We start from the raw sequence: 13,524 nt of genomic DNA on the forward strand, positions 1-13,524 counted from the left end.
GCAGTGAAAAGTGGCCCATTATTGCTCTCCTGCGCTATACAGGGGTTTACCTATATGAACCTTCAGCCAACCTTCTGGGGTAGCTATGGCTGGGCTCAGTTTTACCAAGGATAAAAGAAGGAATTGAAACTTAGCAATATTAAGGGACTTAATCCACAGCCCCCCAGCTTTGAGATGCAGAGCCCAGGTTGAACCCCTGGGCACTTTACTCCAAAATCCCTGTGCCACCACTAACTTGCAATACCTCAGTGCTCTCCTCTAACTTGTAATATTGCGATTCTCCACGTGGTCAGAAGGATAGCAAGCAACAGTGGATAGGGCAGAGGCTCTGGTGTCTTCCCGGTTCCGTGAAGTTCTTTCTGCAAGTTAGTTTTCTTCTCTGAATCTCAGTTTCCTCATTTGCAAAATGGAATGATAGCAGGGCCTGCGGTAGGAAGGTTGAGAGACTCCACTGAGATATATGTTCACACGGCAGTACTGCTCAAGGGCAAGGTCATACGTGAGCAAAGCAAGCTCTTTGGAGTCAAGAAAGACCTGGACTCAGCTCAGGCCGAGTCCCCAGACACTTACTCTGTGAACTTGAATAAGATAGAAACCTCTATTTTCTCATGTATAAAATACAGCCTTAACATTCACCTCGTAAGTCCTAGCACAGTGCCTGCTACATAGTAGAAACTTAGTAAATGGTGTCTGTATTGAATTTTATACAGGAGTTTGTTTATTATACTTGGGGCAGACACTGTTGTTTCCTCCTGGAGCAGTTAGGAAAGGCTAGTTAATGCTACAGTAACAAGAAGCCCTCACATTTCTGTCTTAAAACAACAAAGGTTTAATCCTTGCTCCCGTTAAATGTCCATTTTAGATGTTGGGGCGGGAGGAGGGACTCTCATCCACATGTACATCACCATCACTGAAGGACCAGGTCAATGGATGTTCCATCTCTGTGCTTCACAGTTGCCAAGGCTGGGAAAAGGAAACATGGTGAATCTCACACTTGCTCTTCAGGCAATGGCTGTGAGAGATGTCACCACTGCTGGCATTTCATTGGCTAACACGCATCACAATTCCTCTCACCCAACTTCCAGGAGGTAGAAGATAGGGAAGTACTACCCTACCTTGTACCTGAGAGAACTGGAAAGGTTTGGTGAAAAGCATCAATGGCTGTCCACCAACCCCAAAGCCATCCTCCATCTCACTTCTTTCTTGCTATCAGGGCCTTGATTTTTCTCTCTGTTTAAGATTTATTTTGGTGTTCATGCTCCCATGTGCTTACAAAAAGATGACCCCAAGGGGTGAATCAGGGCTGTGGGACAATCATGGGGGGCTCATTCCCTCCCCAGGGATGAGCCTGATTATAGCCATGGGGACTGCTCCTGGCCAGTGGGACATGAGAGGAGGCCTGCTAGCGTGGATGTAGGGTGCTTCTAGGAAAGGTTTCTCTTGGTAATAAAAATGAGAAAAAATTAAACATCTTTGCATTGCTAGTGATCATTGTGTTTACTTACGACGCCAGGAACTGCTGATGCTATCCTGAGTCCACACCAGGAACTTCTCTGACACACTGAGAAAGGTGAAGCCAAAAGACAGAAAGTCCACGATGATGTCACTGAGCCACTATATTGGCCCTGGAACTGTTTCATGTCTGGACTTCTTGTTTAAATTGTGTCTTCTGTTACTGGCCCTTGTGAGCATCCTCGCTGGTAGAGTGGTCATTTATATAAGAGCCCAGGTCCCTGCCTATCTTTTCTCAGGATTTGCCATAAAGTCAGGAAGTTCCTCCCTCTGAGCATGAACGTAGGATGAATCAATACACCCTTGAAGAGGTTTACCATCAGCACAAGCTGATGGAAAGACAGTCCGGAGGAGATTTGGGAAATACCCAAATTCTGCCCAGGTAGCTAGTGAGTACCTATAGCCTAAGAAGGCAGTAAATAATCTGGTAACCCAATTTTTTGAAGCAATAATGAAGCAACCATCAGGCTTTTATGGATGTACATGGAATGTCTTTTAGTGGATGTACACGGAAGGAGTTTGTATAGCAAGAAACTGTCAGGGCTTCTGAGCACTATGTATTCTGGTCCCTCCAGGGTGGGGGGCAAAGAGAGTTCATTAGGTGTTGCTGTGGCGTAGATGAAATATCCCAGGAGACTGTCTGATTACCTGTGCTCAGATGCTGTGCACATCAAAGAACCTTCCAGTGACTAATTCAGTTCCACAGGGTCCTTGATGTAGAATCAGGGGGGTATCCCAGGATCACCAGGGCATCTGGTTCCTGGAACAACGCACGAGAAGAATATGGTTCTTGATGGCTGGGGACCCGATCGTGGCCCCACCCCTCACTGGATGAGGGGCCTCAACCAAAGCTCTTAAAACTCACTGGGAGCCTCAGCTTCTGTTCTTGTGAGAAACAGCTACTCACCAGTGACACACGCAGGGCAGTGGTGAAAATAAAATGAGCTAGAAGAGACGAAAGCACGTTGGAAAAGACAAGCATATGAACTGCTGAGTACCAACCTCAGTGCTCATCGCTGCCCTCTCTGCTGACTCTGCTCCAGGAAGGCGTCTTTGAACTCCTAGGGTACCCCAGAATCTTTTCCAGGCTTTCCTTTGTGCTGACCCTCCATCTGGAATTCCCTAGTCCTCTGAAGTTCTTCACCTGATGAACTCTTAAGTCATCTACTAAGAGTTGGTTCAAATATTTCTCCAGAAAGACTGGGATTACAATCAAACTCTTAGCATGGAAGAGCTATTACTTCACAACCTGACCCTTAAACTTTCCTGCTGTTTCTCCTTCACTCCCTTCACACCTTCACTCCCAGCCTCTCCAAGCAGCTGACAAGTCCCTTGACACACCATATGCTCTGATACCCTGTGCTTTTGCACACAAGTTCCTCCCTCAATCTTTTCTGCCTGGTGACTGCCACCAGGATCAGCTCCAATGTCATCTCTCCCGTGAAGTCTTTCCTGATGGAGTCTCTTCCTCTGCACACTTGTCTTTCTGCTTCATCTGGGCACCCGCCAGACTGGGAGTTCCAGGAAAGCACAGGGACGTGTCTTTCTCATCACTGAATCCCCACGCTTAGCACAGGGCCTCAGTGAGCCCAGGCCCGGGGGAATGCTCTTCTCTAGGGTGTCAAAAGTCTAAAATACCTGGGCCCAGGTCCAGAGTTAGGAAGAGATAGTTTCACTTTCAGGGCCATGTCAGCTTCTAACCCTCTTCCCTTCTTCCATAACATTCCACTAGACCCATGTAGAAGTAGGTGGTGGGGGCAAGGGGCAGGTAAGACTAAAAGGCACTGTCTTTTTCCTTGGTTCAATCAGTGCACATCTTTTCTAACAATAAAAGGACATGGGGAATAGATACATTAGCATGATCCTTGTCTCCATCAAGCAAATACTGAGTACCAACTTCTAGACCCCTGAAATACATTAACTTGACAAACAGAAAGTCCTCTCTGCTGTTACCAATGAAGTAGTTGTTTTTAATAAAGCCACATCTGGAACTATTTTTTGTGCCTGTCTAATGATCACGTATTATCCTTTCCCATCTCCACCTCCAAACCTAATGCTTCAGGCAGACCTGTTTTATATAGGAAGATGCCCACTTGCATTAGTATAGGAGGGAAGGCCCCACTTCACATGGCCACAGCTCTGTGTGGCTGGAATAATGAAGGCGCTAACAGCTTAGTTCTTTTAAGAGCACTCATCGAGAACTAGGCTTTAGGACCTGGAGATTGGCCAGGTTTGACTTTTCTGGGGGGTCTTCAGTCTATCTGGAGTTGTGCATCTGGAAATAAATGAGATATACTTCACTAGAAGAAATTAAGACCTGGAATTATTTTGGAGAAATATTTAAGTAAGACTGTCCGTTCGGTCAACGTAGATTTACATTATGAACATCTCCTATGTAAGCAGGCACTGTACTAGGAGTTTGGGGTCCACAGATGAGGAGGATCGATTCTGGCCAAGAGACACAGAGATTCACAAGGATAATACTTTGATAAGTGCTATCATAAAAATTTTAATAAAATGTTATGGATGCTTAATGGGGAATATTCTTTCCACCTGAAGAGGGAGTTAGCAAGGAAGGCGTCACAGAGAAGATGCCACTTCTGCCAAGCCTTGGATAATGGGTAGGATTCAGCAGGCCAGAAGGAAAGGTAGCCCAGGCAGAAGGATGAGCACAAGAAGAACTGCGGAGGGGTGACAAGGCGTGAAAATTCAGATTCACACAAAGATATGTTTCTCATAGTGAGTGTTTAGAATTTATTAACTTCTTTTGAGGCATGGAACTTTTTGAGAACCAAATAAAATTAATAGCGTCTCTTCCCAGGGGAGTGTGTGTGTGTACATGCGCACACATATACACAAACACAATTTTATAGGCATTTTCATTGAGTTCATGAACCCTCTGCCCCAATGGACACAGAGTTAAGAATCTCTGAAATATACATGTGTAAAACAAATTAAAAGAGGATTCATGGTTTTACGTCCTACTAGCTTCATCTTCTCCAACTATCAGTGTTACCCAAACAATAACTCATCGAATGCCAAAATAACATTAACCCTTGAGTGTCTACAGTTATCTAATTTTCTGTCTCCAAAGTTTACAGGAGGTCATTGATGAATTTCTTTGACCACAATATTTCTTTTACCCCTTTTGTTAGAATGGTTAGAATTTCTGGGATACACATTCAGGATGATAGTTGAAACAAACATGTGTAGGGATAGGTCTGAGTGTCGGGCTTTTTTTTTTTTTTTTTTTTTTTAAGATAAGAGTCTAAAGCAAACTGGGGAGTGGCTTTTCCATGCTGCACTGCTGTCTGGGCTTAGTCTACCTTTGCAGGTAATTAATTCCCCAGCCTGCTTATTTTTTCTAGTTGGCTCTTGTTTAGCTTCCATAGAGCCCCACCCCAAAGTGCTTTATTGTCCCTCTGCTGACTATTCCTACATATGGTCAAAATCAACTCACCTTCCGGGTTGCTGACATCAGCAAATTCACTGTTTGGCAAACTCGCCTCTGCTCCCAGTAACCCTTTGTTAAAGAAGTGTTACTACAATGGAGTGGATCCCATAGCTAACAAGCCAGTCCAATCTATTCCACCCTTAGATATACTCCTAAGGAGAAACTCTGTGTCTTTGGATTTGCAGCCACAGGCGGATATTAGCACTCCCAGACCTGCTGGATACTAGAGTACTGTTAATGAGCAAGCAGCCCTGCCTCAATTAGTGGTTTGTGAAATATTCCTGGATACCAAACTGCTTTCGCTGCTTGATAATCACACCCACTCTTGGGATGAAAAGCAACCAAGCAAAAATTGTTCCCTTGTTGAGTACTGCCTTGTTGAGCTCCTAAGTTATACCTGTAGACAGAATTTAAGCCTGCCATTTCCCCAGAGTGAAGATTTGATTTACATATGTAGTATTATGTTGGCGTTCATGTTTTCCCTTGCAAACCTTTTTATAGTATCTAGATTACTATCTTTTGAGACCGATCCTATAATTATTATTTGAACAAGGTTGACTATTTTAGAAACAAATTAAGAAACTATAGAATAATCTGAAATGTTAAAGTGCTATACTAGTAATTTGTCTAGGCATAGGTGTTTATTTCAGGAAGGTGGGGGTGTGGAAAGACAGGAGAGAGAGAGAGAGAGAGAGAATGAGAATGAATGAAGCTGGGAGAATGTTTCATCCAGATTGTTAACTTCTGTGTTGACTTTTCCTAAATTCTTTGCTTCTTAATTACCAAGTAACTTAATTACCAGTAATGTTAACTGCAGCAACTGAAAAGAAAAGCTTCAGAACAGGGCTTGGGAAGAAAAAAGTAGTAAAGGGAAAGGAATTCAAGATCTGTTATTGGTATTTAAATAGTTTATTGTGACAAGAATGCCGTCATAAATATTCATAAGCAAAGACCATCTCTTTTATCTAGGAATTATTAAAGATTCCAAATTGAAGGATACATCTTTTGTAAAAATCTGCCACCGTTCCTGTTTTGAGAATAAGCATCTATTGTTAAGATTTCTACTAACATTATAAATGGTCACAGCACATGCCACTTGATATCATTCAAACTTTAAAGTGTTTGACTTCCCAACGGACTGTCCCTCTCCACCACAACCTCCCTCCCCTCAGCCTCCTGAAATGCCACACTAGCCTTTGTAAGCAACTCTATATAGATTGTTGGGGAGGGAGGGAAGAGTATAACTTGGCGAGAGCATCAGCTAGTTATTTCTCAAGTCCAGCAGACGACAGTTTTTACTGCTTGACAGTAAGAAGCACTGGGTGATTTTAACTGACACTCAACTCTCTCAACTCCACCAGGATAAGTAATCCATAGATAATGCAGAAAAGAGGTTGGGGGAGGGGTAACTTTTCCAATATTTTATTGTATTTTCTTAAATATCCTTTCTGGAATTTTCAGAAACAAAACATAAAAAAATTAGATACTTTATTACAAATGGTAAACTCAGAGTGCTCCAGATCTCTTATTTACAAACAACACTGGGCAGGACACCCAAACAAACAAACATGAAATAACTTACAAAGGCATGAAGCTGTTTATTGACAGTAATCAGCTTTCATCAAATTAAAAAATATATATATGTACATACACAGTTATGGAAGGCAGGCCAGAAAGAGTTCATCTGCAGGCTCAGCCTCGCTCGCACAAACCTCCCTCCCGCCTCCCCTCCCCCACCCCCCCTTTGTGTTCTTAAGGAGTACTACAGAAGCAATCTACAGTCTCTATTGCAGTTTGCAACCCCTCCCCCTCCCCCCTTTAATACTGAATGAGATCGAATGTTAGGTCCATGCAGTTCTTGGTCAATGTTAAAAGTCTAACGTTCCGTCTGCGCGGGGACAGCCCGTCCACAAAGCGGGGCCGCCCGCGGGCGGCCGCTCCCTGGCTCCACGCCAGGGGAAGGCGCGCCAAGTCCTTCCCACTCGTGCACGCTGGGGGCGCCGTCAGGACGCAACCCAGTCCAACTTGGATACCCTTGGATTTAGTCCTCGGACACTTCTTTTTCTCTTTCTCAGCTTGTGAAGTTCTCAAGTCTGTCTCTCCGTGTTGTTAATTTTTTTTTCTCCGTTGCCCCTCAGCCCCCGACAGTCTCGCTTCAAAACGTTTGCAACTGCTGCGTTAGCATGAGTTGGCACCCACTGTTAACGTGGTTCATGACTTTCTGTTTAAGCTGGGCCACCTGTTCCCTGAGCATGTTGGCCGTGGACGCCAGCTCCGAGTTCTGCGCTTTCAAGGTTTTCACTTTTTCCTCCAGCCGGGCGATCCTCTCCAGCTTCCTTTTCCGGCACTTGGAGGCGGCGATGCGGTTCCTCATGCGCTTCCTCTCCGCCTTGATCCGCTCCTGGGACTCCATGTCGATGGGGGACAGGGGCGGCGTTTCCCCGGGCATCTCGGGCACCGTCTGCGGCTCTTCCTTCAGGGCCTGCAAACGCGGGTGCTGCACGGGGATCTGCTGGGGCAGGTGGTGCGGCGGCTGTGGTGGCTGCTGCGGCGGCTGCTGGGGCTGCGCGGGAAAGGCCAGGCCGGCCGCGCCGTAGGAGGGCGCCCCGCCGCCGCTGCTCAGAGCGCCCGGGTTGAAGTTGCTGAGGTTGGCGTAGACCGGCGGCTCGCTGTGTAGGCTGGCGCTGAAGCCGCCGCTGCCGCTGCCGCCCGCCACCGAAGCCACCGCCGGAGCCACCAAGCCGGCCCCGCTGGCCGGCTGCGCCGCCGACGTGACGCTGGGCAGCGTGTTCTGGCTGTGCAGTTCAGCCAGGGCGCGCACGAAGCCCTCGGCGAAGCCCTCCTGCTCGTCCGTCACGTTCTTGGGGCACAGGAACTGGGTGGGGGTCGGCGTGGTGGTTATGTGCCCGTTGCTGGACTGGATGATCAGGCGCTCCAGCTCGGGCGACGCCAGCTTGAGCAGCCCCACGTCGGGAGAGGTGAGGAGGTCGGAGTTCTTGGCCCGCAGGTGCGGCTTCAGGCTGCCCACCGGGTCTGCCAGGTTCAGGGTCATGCTCTGCTTCAGGATTTTGGGGTTACTGTAGCCGTAGGCGCCGCTCTCGGACTGGAGGAACGAGGCGTTGAGGGCATCGTCGTAGAAGGTCGTTTCCATCTTTGCAGTCATAGAACAGTCCGTCACTTCACGTGGGGTTACTTGGGGCTGCGCGCAGAAGTTTCGGGGTCGCAACAGCGCGCTGGCAAACGGGGGACCCTCGCGCCTCCCGGGGCCTTGGGCAAGGAAAGTCGCTCTAAGAGCGCGCGCCTCTGCCGGCTGGCCTCCCCACTGCGCCCTCCTCACCAGCTCGCTCCAGGGACCGCAGGGTTAAGGAGCCGCCCGCAATCTTCCTCGTCCGCTTGCGCGCGCCGCCCGCCTTTGAAAAATCGCGGTCACTCACGGAGCGCTCTCGGGCGCAGAGCTCCCTCGCAGCCGGCAGACGAACTCGCTTCCCGTTGGTGGCCGGCCGGCGGCGGATCTCCGCCGCCCCTACTCGGACGACTATCCCCTCCTCCGCTGCGAGGGGGAGGGGGCGCCCGGCAGCCGCGGCTCGCGCTCGCCCAAGTTCAGCAACCGGTGCTAGCGAAGCGGAGCGTCGCGTAGGTCTCCTTCTTTCTCTCCTCTCGCCGCCGCCTCCTTTTCTTTACCGCCGCCGCGGCAGCTTCGGGCGGAGGAAAAAAGCTTTGCAAAAGTTCGCTCCGGGACCCGGCGACCACTTGTCCCCTGTCCTCCGGGCCGGGAAAGTTCTTGCCGCTGCAGCCGCTCTCCGTGCTTCCCCGGGCGGGCGGACTGTGGCCGCTCTCCGAGCTGTCAGCAGCGCCCCGGCAGCGGGGCTCTCCTCCTGGGGTCGGCTGGAGAAGGGGCTCTCCTGGCGCTCCCCAAAACACTAACCCGGGAGCCACAGGCGCTAGCTCCGGGCCGTCGGAGTGAAAATGGAAAAGAAAATAGTATCTGCAGCTTGGACTCTACTGCTATCCCGACTGACTGTGTCTGTCTGCCTGACTCCGCGAACCTCCACTCCCGCTTCGCCGCTTCAGCCACACTCAGTGCAACTCTGAGCCCTTATCCAGCCCGAGCTCAACACTTATCTGCTACCAGTCAACCCCTAAAAATAGCCCATGATGTCACCCCAAGGCCTTCCCATTGGCTCGCGTCGCTCTCAGGGGGGCGGGCCCGCCCGTCGCCATGGAGACCCCACCCTAGAAGATTCTTCTCTGGGCCCGCGGAGGCTCACGGGATGAGGTAATGCTCCGCTGCCCTCCTACAGTTGGGCCCTTCTTTCTCCTCCTCCCCTTCCCCCTCCGCGCGACTCGCGCCCCTCTCCTCCCGTCCCCTCCCTTCCCGGCGCGTCTTTCCCGGCCCGCCCGGTGCATTGTGGGCTGACGTCTTGGGGTTTGACTGTCTAGTGACGGTGGCTGCCGCGAGCCGGGCGGACATGGGCGCTCACAGCCTCTGAAGGAGGCGGGCTTAAGTTCAGGGCTCGGGCCGGGAAGGCAGGGGATGCGGTGACCCAGAAGGCTCGGGAAGCTGGCGAACTGTCTGGGGCCGAGGGCGGGGCTGGTGGTCTTTCCCTCCTTGGGGGGCTGGCTGTCTCCCGCGGGCACTTCCCCGCGGCGCTGGGCGGGTGGGCTGAGCGCCCGGGTCCTTGCCCCCCCGCACTTCCGGGGGGCGGGAGCACCGCCCTTAAGGTGGCTCTGCGAAGTCCCCGGTGGGGGCGAGTGAAAGTCGACTTCAGTTGAGGGGCGGTTCGCGAGAGTCGGCCCCCCACGTTGAGAACGTTCTTAAGTTTGTCTCCAGGTCAAGTTCACGAGCGACTGTCTGCGCCGCTGTCTGGCTGCCCCTGGAAGCCCAGTGATTTGCATTGCCTGAAACTGGGTGTTCAGCTAAGTTCCCGCTGCACCCCTACTTCACCCTTCCGACCGTGGGGGAAAGGGTGCGGGGGTTCACAGCTTCGTCTCGGAGAGGAGGTTTCTTACAGGGGATGGAATTAGAGGGGCAACTAGGCGTCCAGTTGGAAACGAGCATTTAGGGAATCTGAAACTCTGGGAACCCCGGTGATCGTCTACTCCCCGCCCCCGCACAACATGCAGAGGAACACCACACATCACACGTACATAAACACACATGCACACACCACTCCTCCCGCCCTGATTTGCTTCCGGGGAAAACAAGTCCGAGAGCAGAAGACACTTGCTAAAAGTCACGCAGCGAGTTAGGGAGAGAACCAAGATTTAAAATTTCTCCGCTCCCGGCCGGGTGGTGGGTTCATATCTTCGGTAGCCTCTAGGAAGCGCTAGACACATGTAAGTGGTTCCTTTCCTGTGGTTGTTATTTTATCCTCCCCCAGCCCCGCACCCCTTAGGGACAAAAGTGGATAGGGGAAAGAATACCAAAGTCGGGAATCGTGGCTGTCGTGGCCTGCGCTGCCACGGCGTGAAGTGAGCAAATCACAGAACTTCTTCGAGCTCCAGTTCCTTCATCTGCAAGAGGAGCGGGTGAGACCCACCACGCTGGGCTGAGTTAGTGCAGCGTCATCGCCTCCAGGGCTAGGAGGTGGTCTCCAACAGCCCCCTTCCCTGTCCTTACTCGGAGTTTCCCAGAACCTCCATGGATGCCAGGATGTAAGAGTGTGACTTGGCAGGACCAGGTGTACTTATTCTGTGAGGAGCGGTGAGGGCAGGAGGATGAGGGAGAAAAGGGTCAGAAGTCAGCTCCTTCCAGGGTTTTCTCCACGAGTGGGGCTTGAGGTTAGACCTGCAGCAGTTTATGTTCCTAGGTTCTAATTCTGGCTTTGCAGTTTCTGAACTTGGGGGAATTTAGCCTTGGGTTCATAGCCCAGAGGTTTAAGGTATTTGTGGCTTTGAAAGTTCAGCTTCAGCAGCCCAACAGCAGCTGGTGTCAGGGAAATCTTGACAACTTTTCTTTACTTCAGGCACTTGCCTCTCATTCCCTCATGCAGCAGAGGAAGACAGGCTACTGTGAGCCAGGCAGTCAGCTGGGGTGGTGGTAGGGGTACAGCGATGACAAGAACCAGTTACTTTCCTCAAGGAGGGAACATTCTCCTCTATACTGTTGCCCTAAATCATTTTCTTTTGTAATCAGGGTGCTGGTATTTTAGATAATTTTAATGATAACAGTAATAAAAATGAATGTCATGTATTAAACACCTATTATCAGCCAGACATTCACCTGAGCAATCTATGTAAGTTCTTTCTCCCCACACCTATCTTGGGCTGCATCTATTATCATCCGGATTTAATATTTAAGGCATCAGGACCAACAAGGTTAAGTGTCTTGTTCAGTCACACAGGCAGCTGGAAATTGATTTCAGGTGTGTGTTACATTCCCCTTTTATATCTTCTCTGCTCTGGGAGCCCTCCTTGTAAAGTATTGGTTGTCTTCAGAGGAAATGGTGCTTAGATGGTGGGATGGAAGACATTGTCTTACCCGATCCTCTGTAACTTCTTTCAGAGCCTCTTTTCAGAGCTTCTGTATTTAGAAACTTCAAGACTTAGGACTTTATATAAATATATATATTTTGCCTAAGGGTTCTGTGTGTTCCTCTGCCTTATGTGGTTTAGCAGGCTGATTTTCTCCTTATGTTGAGAAATAGCATTTTTCATCCAAAAAATAACAGATCTGTTCATGTTAACGCCCTTGCTTGGAAGCCTTCGTTGGCTTCCCCTTACAACCAGGAGAGGGTTCAGATGCCTCTGCGTGGGAGGAGGGGCCTTTTACAGCCTAGCTCCTGCTCTGCAGCCCTCTCTCTCACTTCTAGTATCGGTCAGGAAAGGCTGAACTGTGCTGCCCTAACAAGCAACCCTACCATCTCAGCAGCTTACTCCAGGGAAGTTTATTTCTTGCTCATGCTACCTCCCCACTGTGGGTCTGCAGAGGAGTTCTGTTCACTGTGGACTTGGGCTGAAGGCTTCCTCTTGATGCATGTCTCATTATTGTCTTGGCTAAGGGGCTGAAGGGAGAGAAGGCGGCAGATCATTCACTGGCTCTCCAAGCATCCACCTGGAAGTGACACACGGCCCTCCTCCTCACACATCACCGGCCAGAGCAAGTCACTTGGCCATGCCTAACTTTAAGTCTCTGTAACCCTGCCAAATGTCTCGAAGGGAGAGAGCCAGGAATATTTGGGGGAACAACATGAGTAACTTGAACAGTCTTCCTTTCTGTTCACCAAATGTTTGGCTTACTGTCTTCCCATGGGCAGAATTCCCTCACCCTCTCCTCCAGGGGGATGACCCCAAAGATATCTAGTCACAGGATATCAAGCTCACTTTCCAGGTCCTAGGTGACACATAGTAGACTCTATATCAGCTCCAGATGTGGCTCTTCATCCAGATGCAAGATGTCTACCCTGCACACCCTCAGTAGATAACAGCGGGACAGAGGGAGGATAGCTGCGATGGACACACCGATTGGCAAGTGAGGAACAGGAAACCACAGTGGACACTAATCCACAGAGCAGACATGTTGAGGACCCACACCCTGATTAGAGCTAATTCTGCTCCCTGTGTGTAGCTGCCCTAGCCATTGTTTTCCGTGACCCCTGGCTTTGCCATCTGAGAGTGTCTTCCTTCTCTCCATCTAAAGCAGGCATAGGGAAATAGGCTTTAAAATCAGCTTTTAAAAATTGGAGTGGGGTGGGGGAACAGAGTGATATTAAATCTCAAGTGCAGTCTCCTGTAATCCAGGTTGATGTTCTTTTGGCAGTGCAGCTCTCCCCAGAATGCAGGCTTCTTATCTATTTGATCTGTTTGATTTTAGGTGGTCCAAGTGCCAACAGCCAGAGCCAATTCCTTTTTAGACATGCTTCTATGGTTTTCCATGTTTCTTTGCTTTCTTGCTCTCCTGCCCGCTATTCTCTCTCTCTCTCTTTCTTTCATTCATAGCATATTCTCTCCTTCTCTGTCCCGACTTGGTTTAGAGTGCTTTGGGCTTATTGGGCTTGGATGGGAGAGTCATACTTTTCCTCCCCTTTCCTGGATACCTCTTCAAAGCATATTCTGGGTAACATCTTGATTTATCCAGAGGTTTTAACAATAGTTTGCGGCTATACTTTTGACTGGAGCCATACTTCATAAGGCTGATTTTAATTGGCCTTTTCTTGCTGAAAACCTTTCATAATTTTATATTTTACTAGTTGAGATGGAGAAACAGTAGTCTCCTCTGACTCTGCATATCTCTGAATTTCTAGATTGTCCCACTCTCTTTCATTCCCGCTTTGCAAACTGGCCAGATCTTCTCTGACCTCATCTCTTTTTTGTGATAAGTTTCTAAATGCATCTGACAGCCACCAACACTTGCTGCGAGCATTTTGTTCTACAATCTCTTGCTTTAGTTCATTAGGTTCATGATATGCCTTCTAAATTATCACAGGTGATATAATCACCAAATAGATCACCATCCCTTAATCTTCTGGTAACAGTGCTCTTAGTTACTGCCCTCTAAACAAATGTTTACTTTTATTGTTATTGTTATTACATTACCCCCTGTTTAGGTGCTGATTTTT

General features: G+C 49.3%; 1 protein-coding gene across 1 annotated transcript; it reads right to left on the bottom strand.

Annotated features, from left to right (window-relative positions):
- Positions 1 to 6,366: 6,366 nt before the first annotated feature.
- Positions 6,367 to 9,318, bottom strand: JUN (Jun proto-oncogene, AP-1 transcription factor subunit). The gene has a single exon (XM_014568454.2). The coding sequence runs from the start codon at positions 8,127 to 8,129 to the stop codon at positions 7,122 to 7,124; it is 1,008 nt and encodes a 335-aa protein (XP_014423940.2). The 5' UTR covers positions 8,130 to 9,318; the 3' UTR covers positions 6,367 to 7,121.
- Positions 9,319 to 13,524: the final 4,206 nt, after the last annotated feature.

Source organism: Camelus ferus, chromosome 13, assembly GCF_009834535.1.
Source record: "Camelus ferus isolate YT-003-E chromosome 13, BCGSAC_Cfer_1.0, whole genome shotgun sequence".
Classification (NCBI taxonomy): Eukaryota; Metazoa; Chordata; class Mammalia; order Artiodactyla; family Camelidae; genus Camelus; species Camelus ferus.

Bases quoted from the DNA above. Each gene is read 5' to 3' on its own strand.
- JUN (XM_014568454.2), bottom strand. From the start codon at position 8,129: ATGACTGCAAAGATGGAAACGACCTTCTACGACGATGCCCTCAACGCC.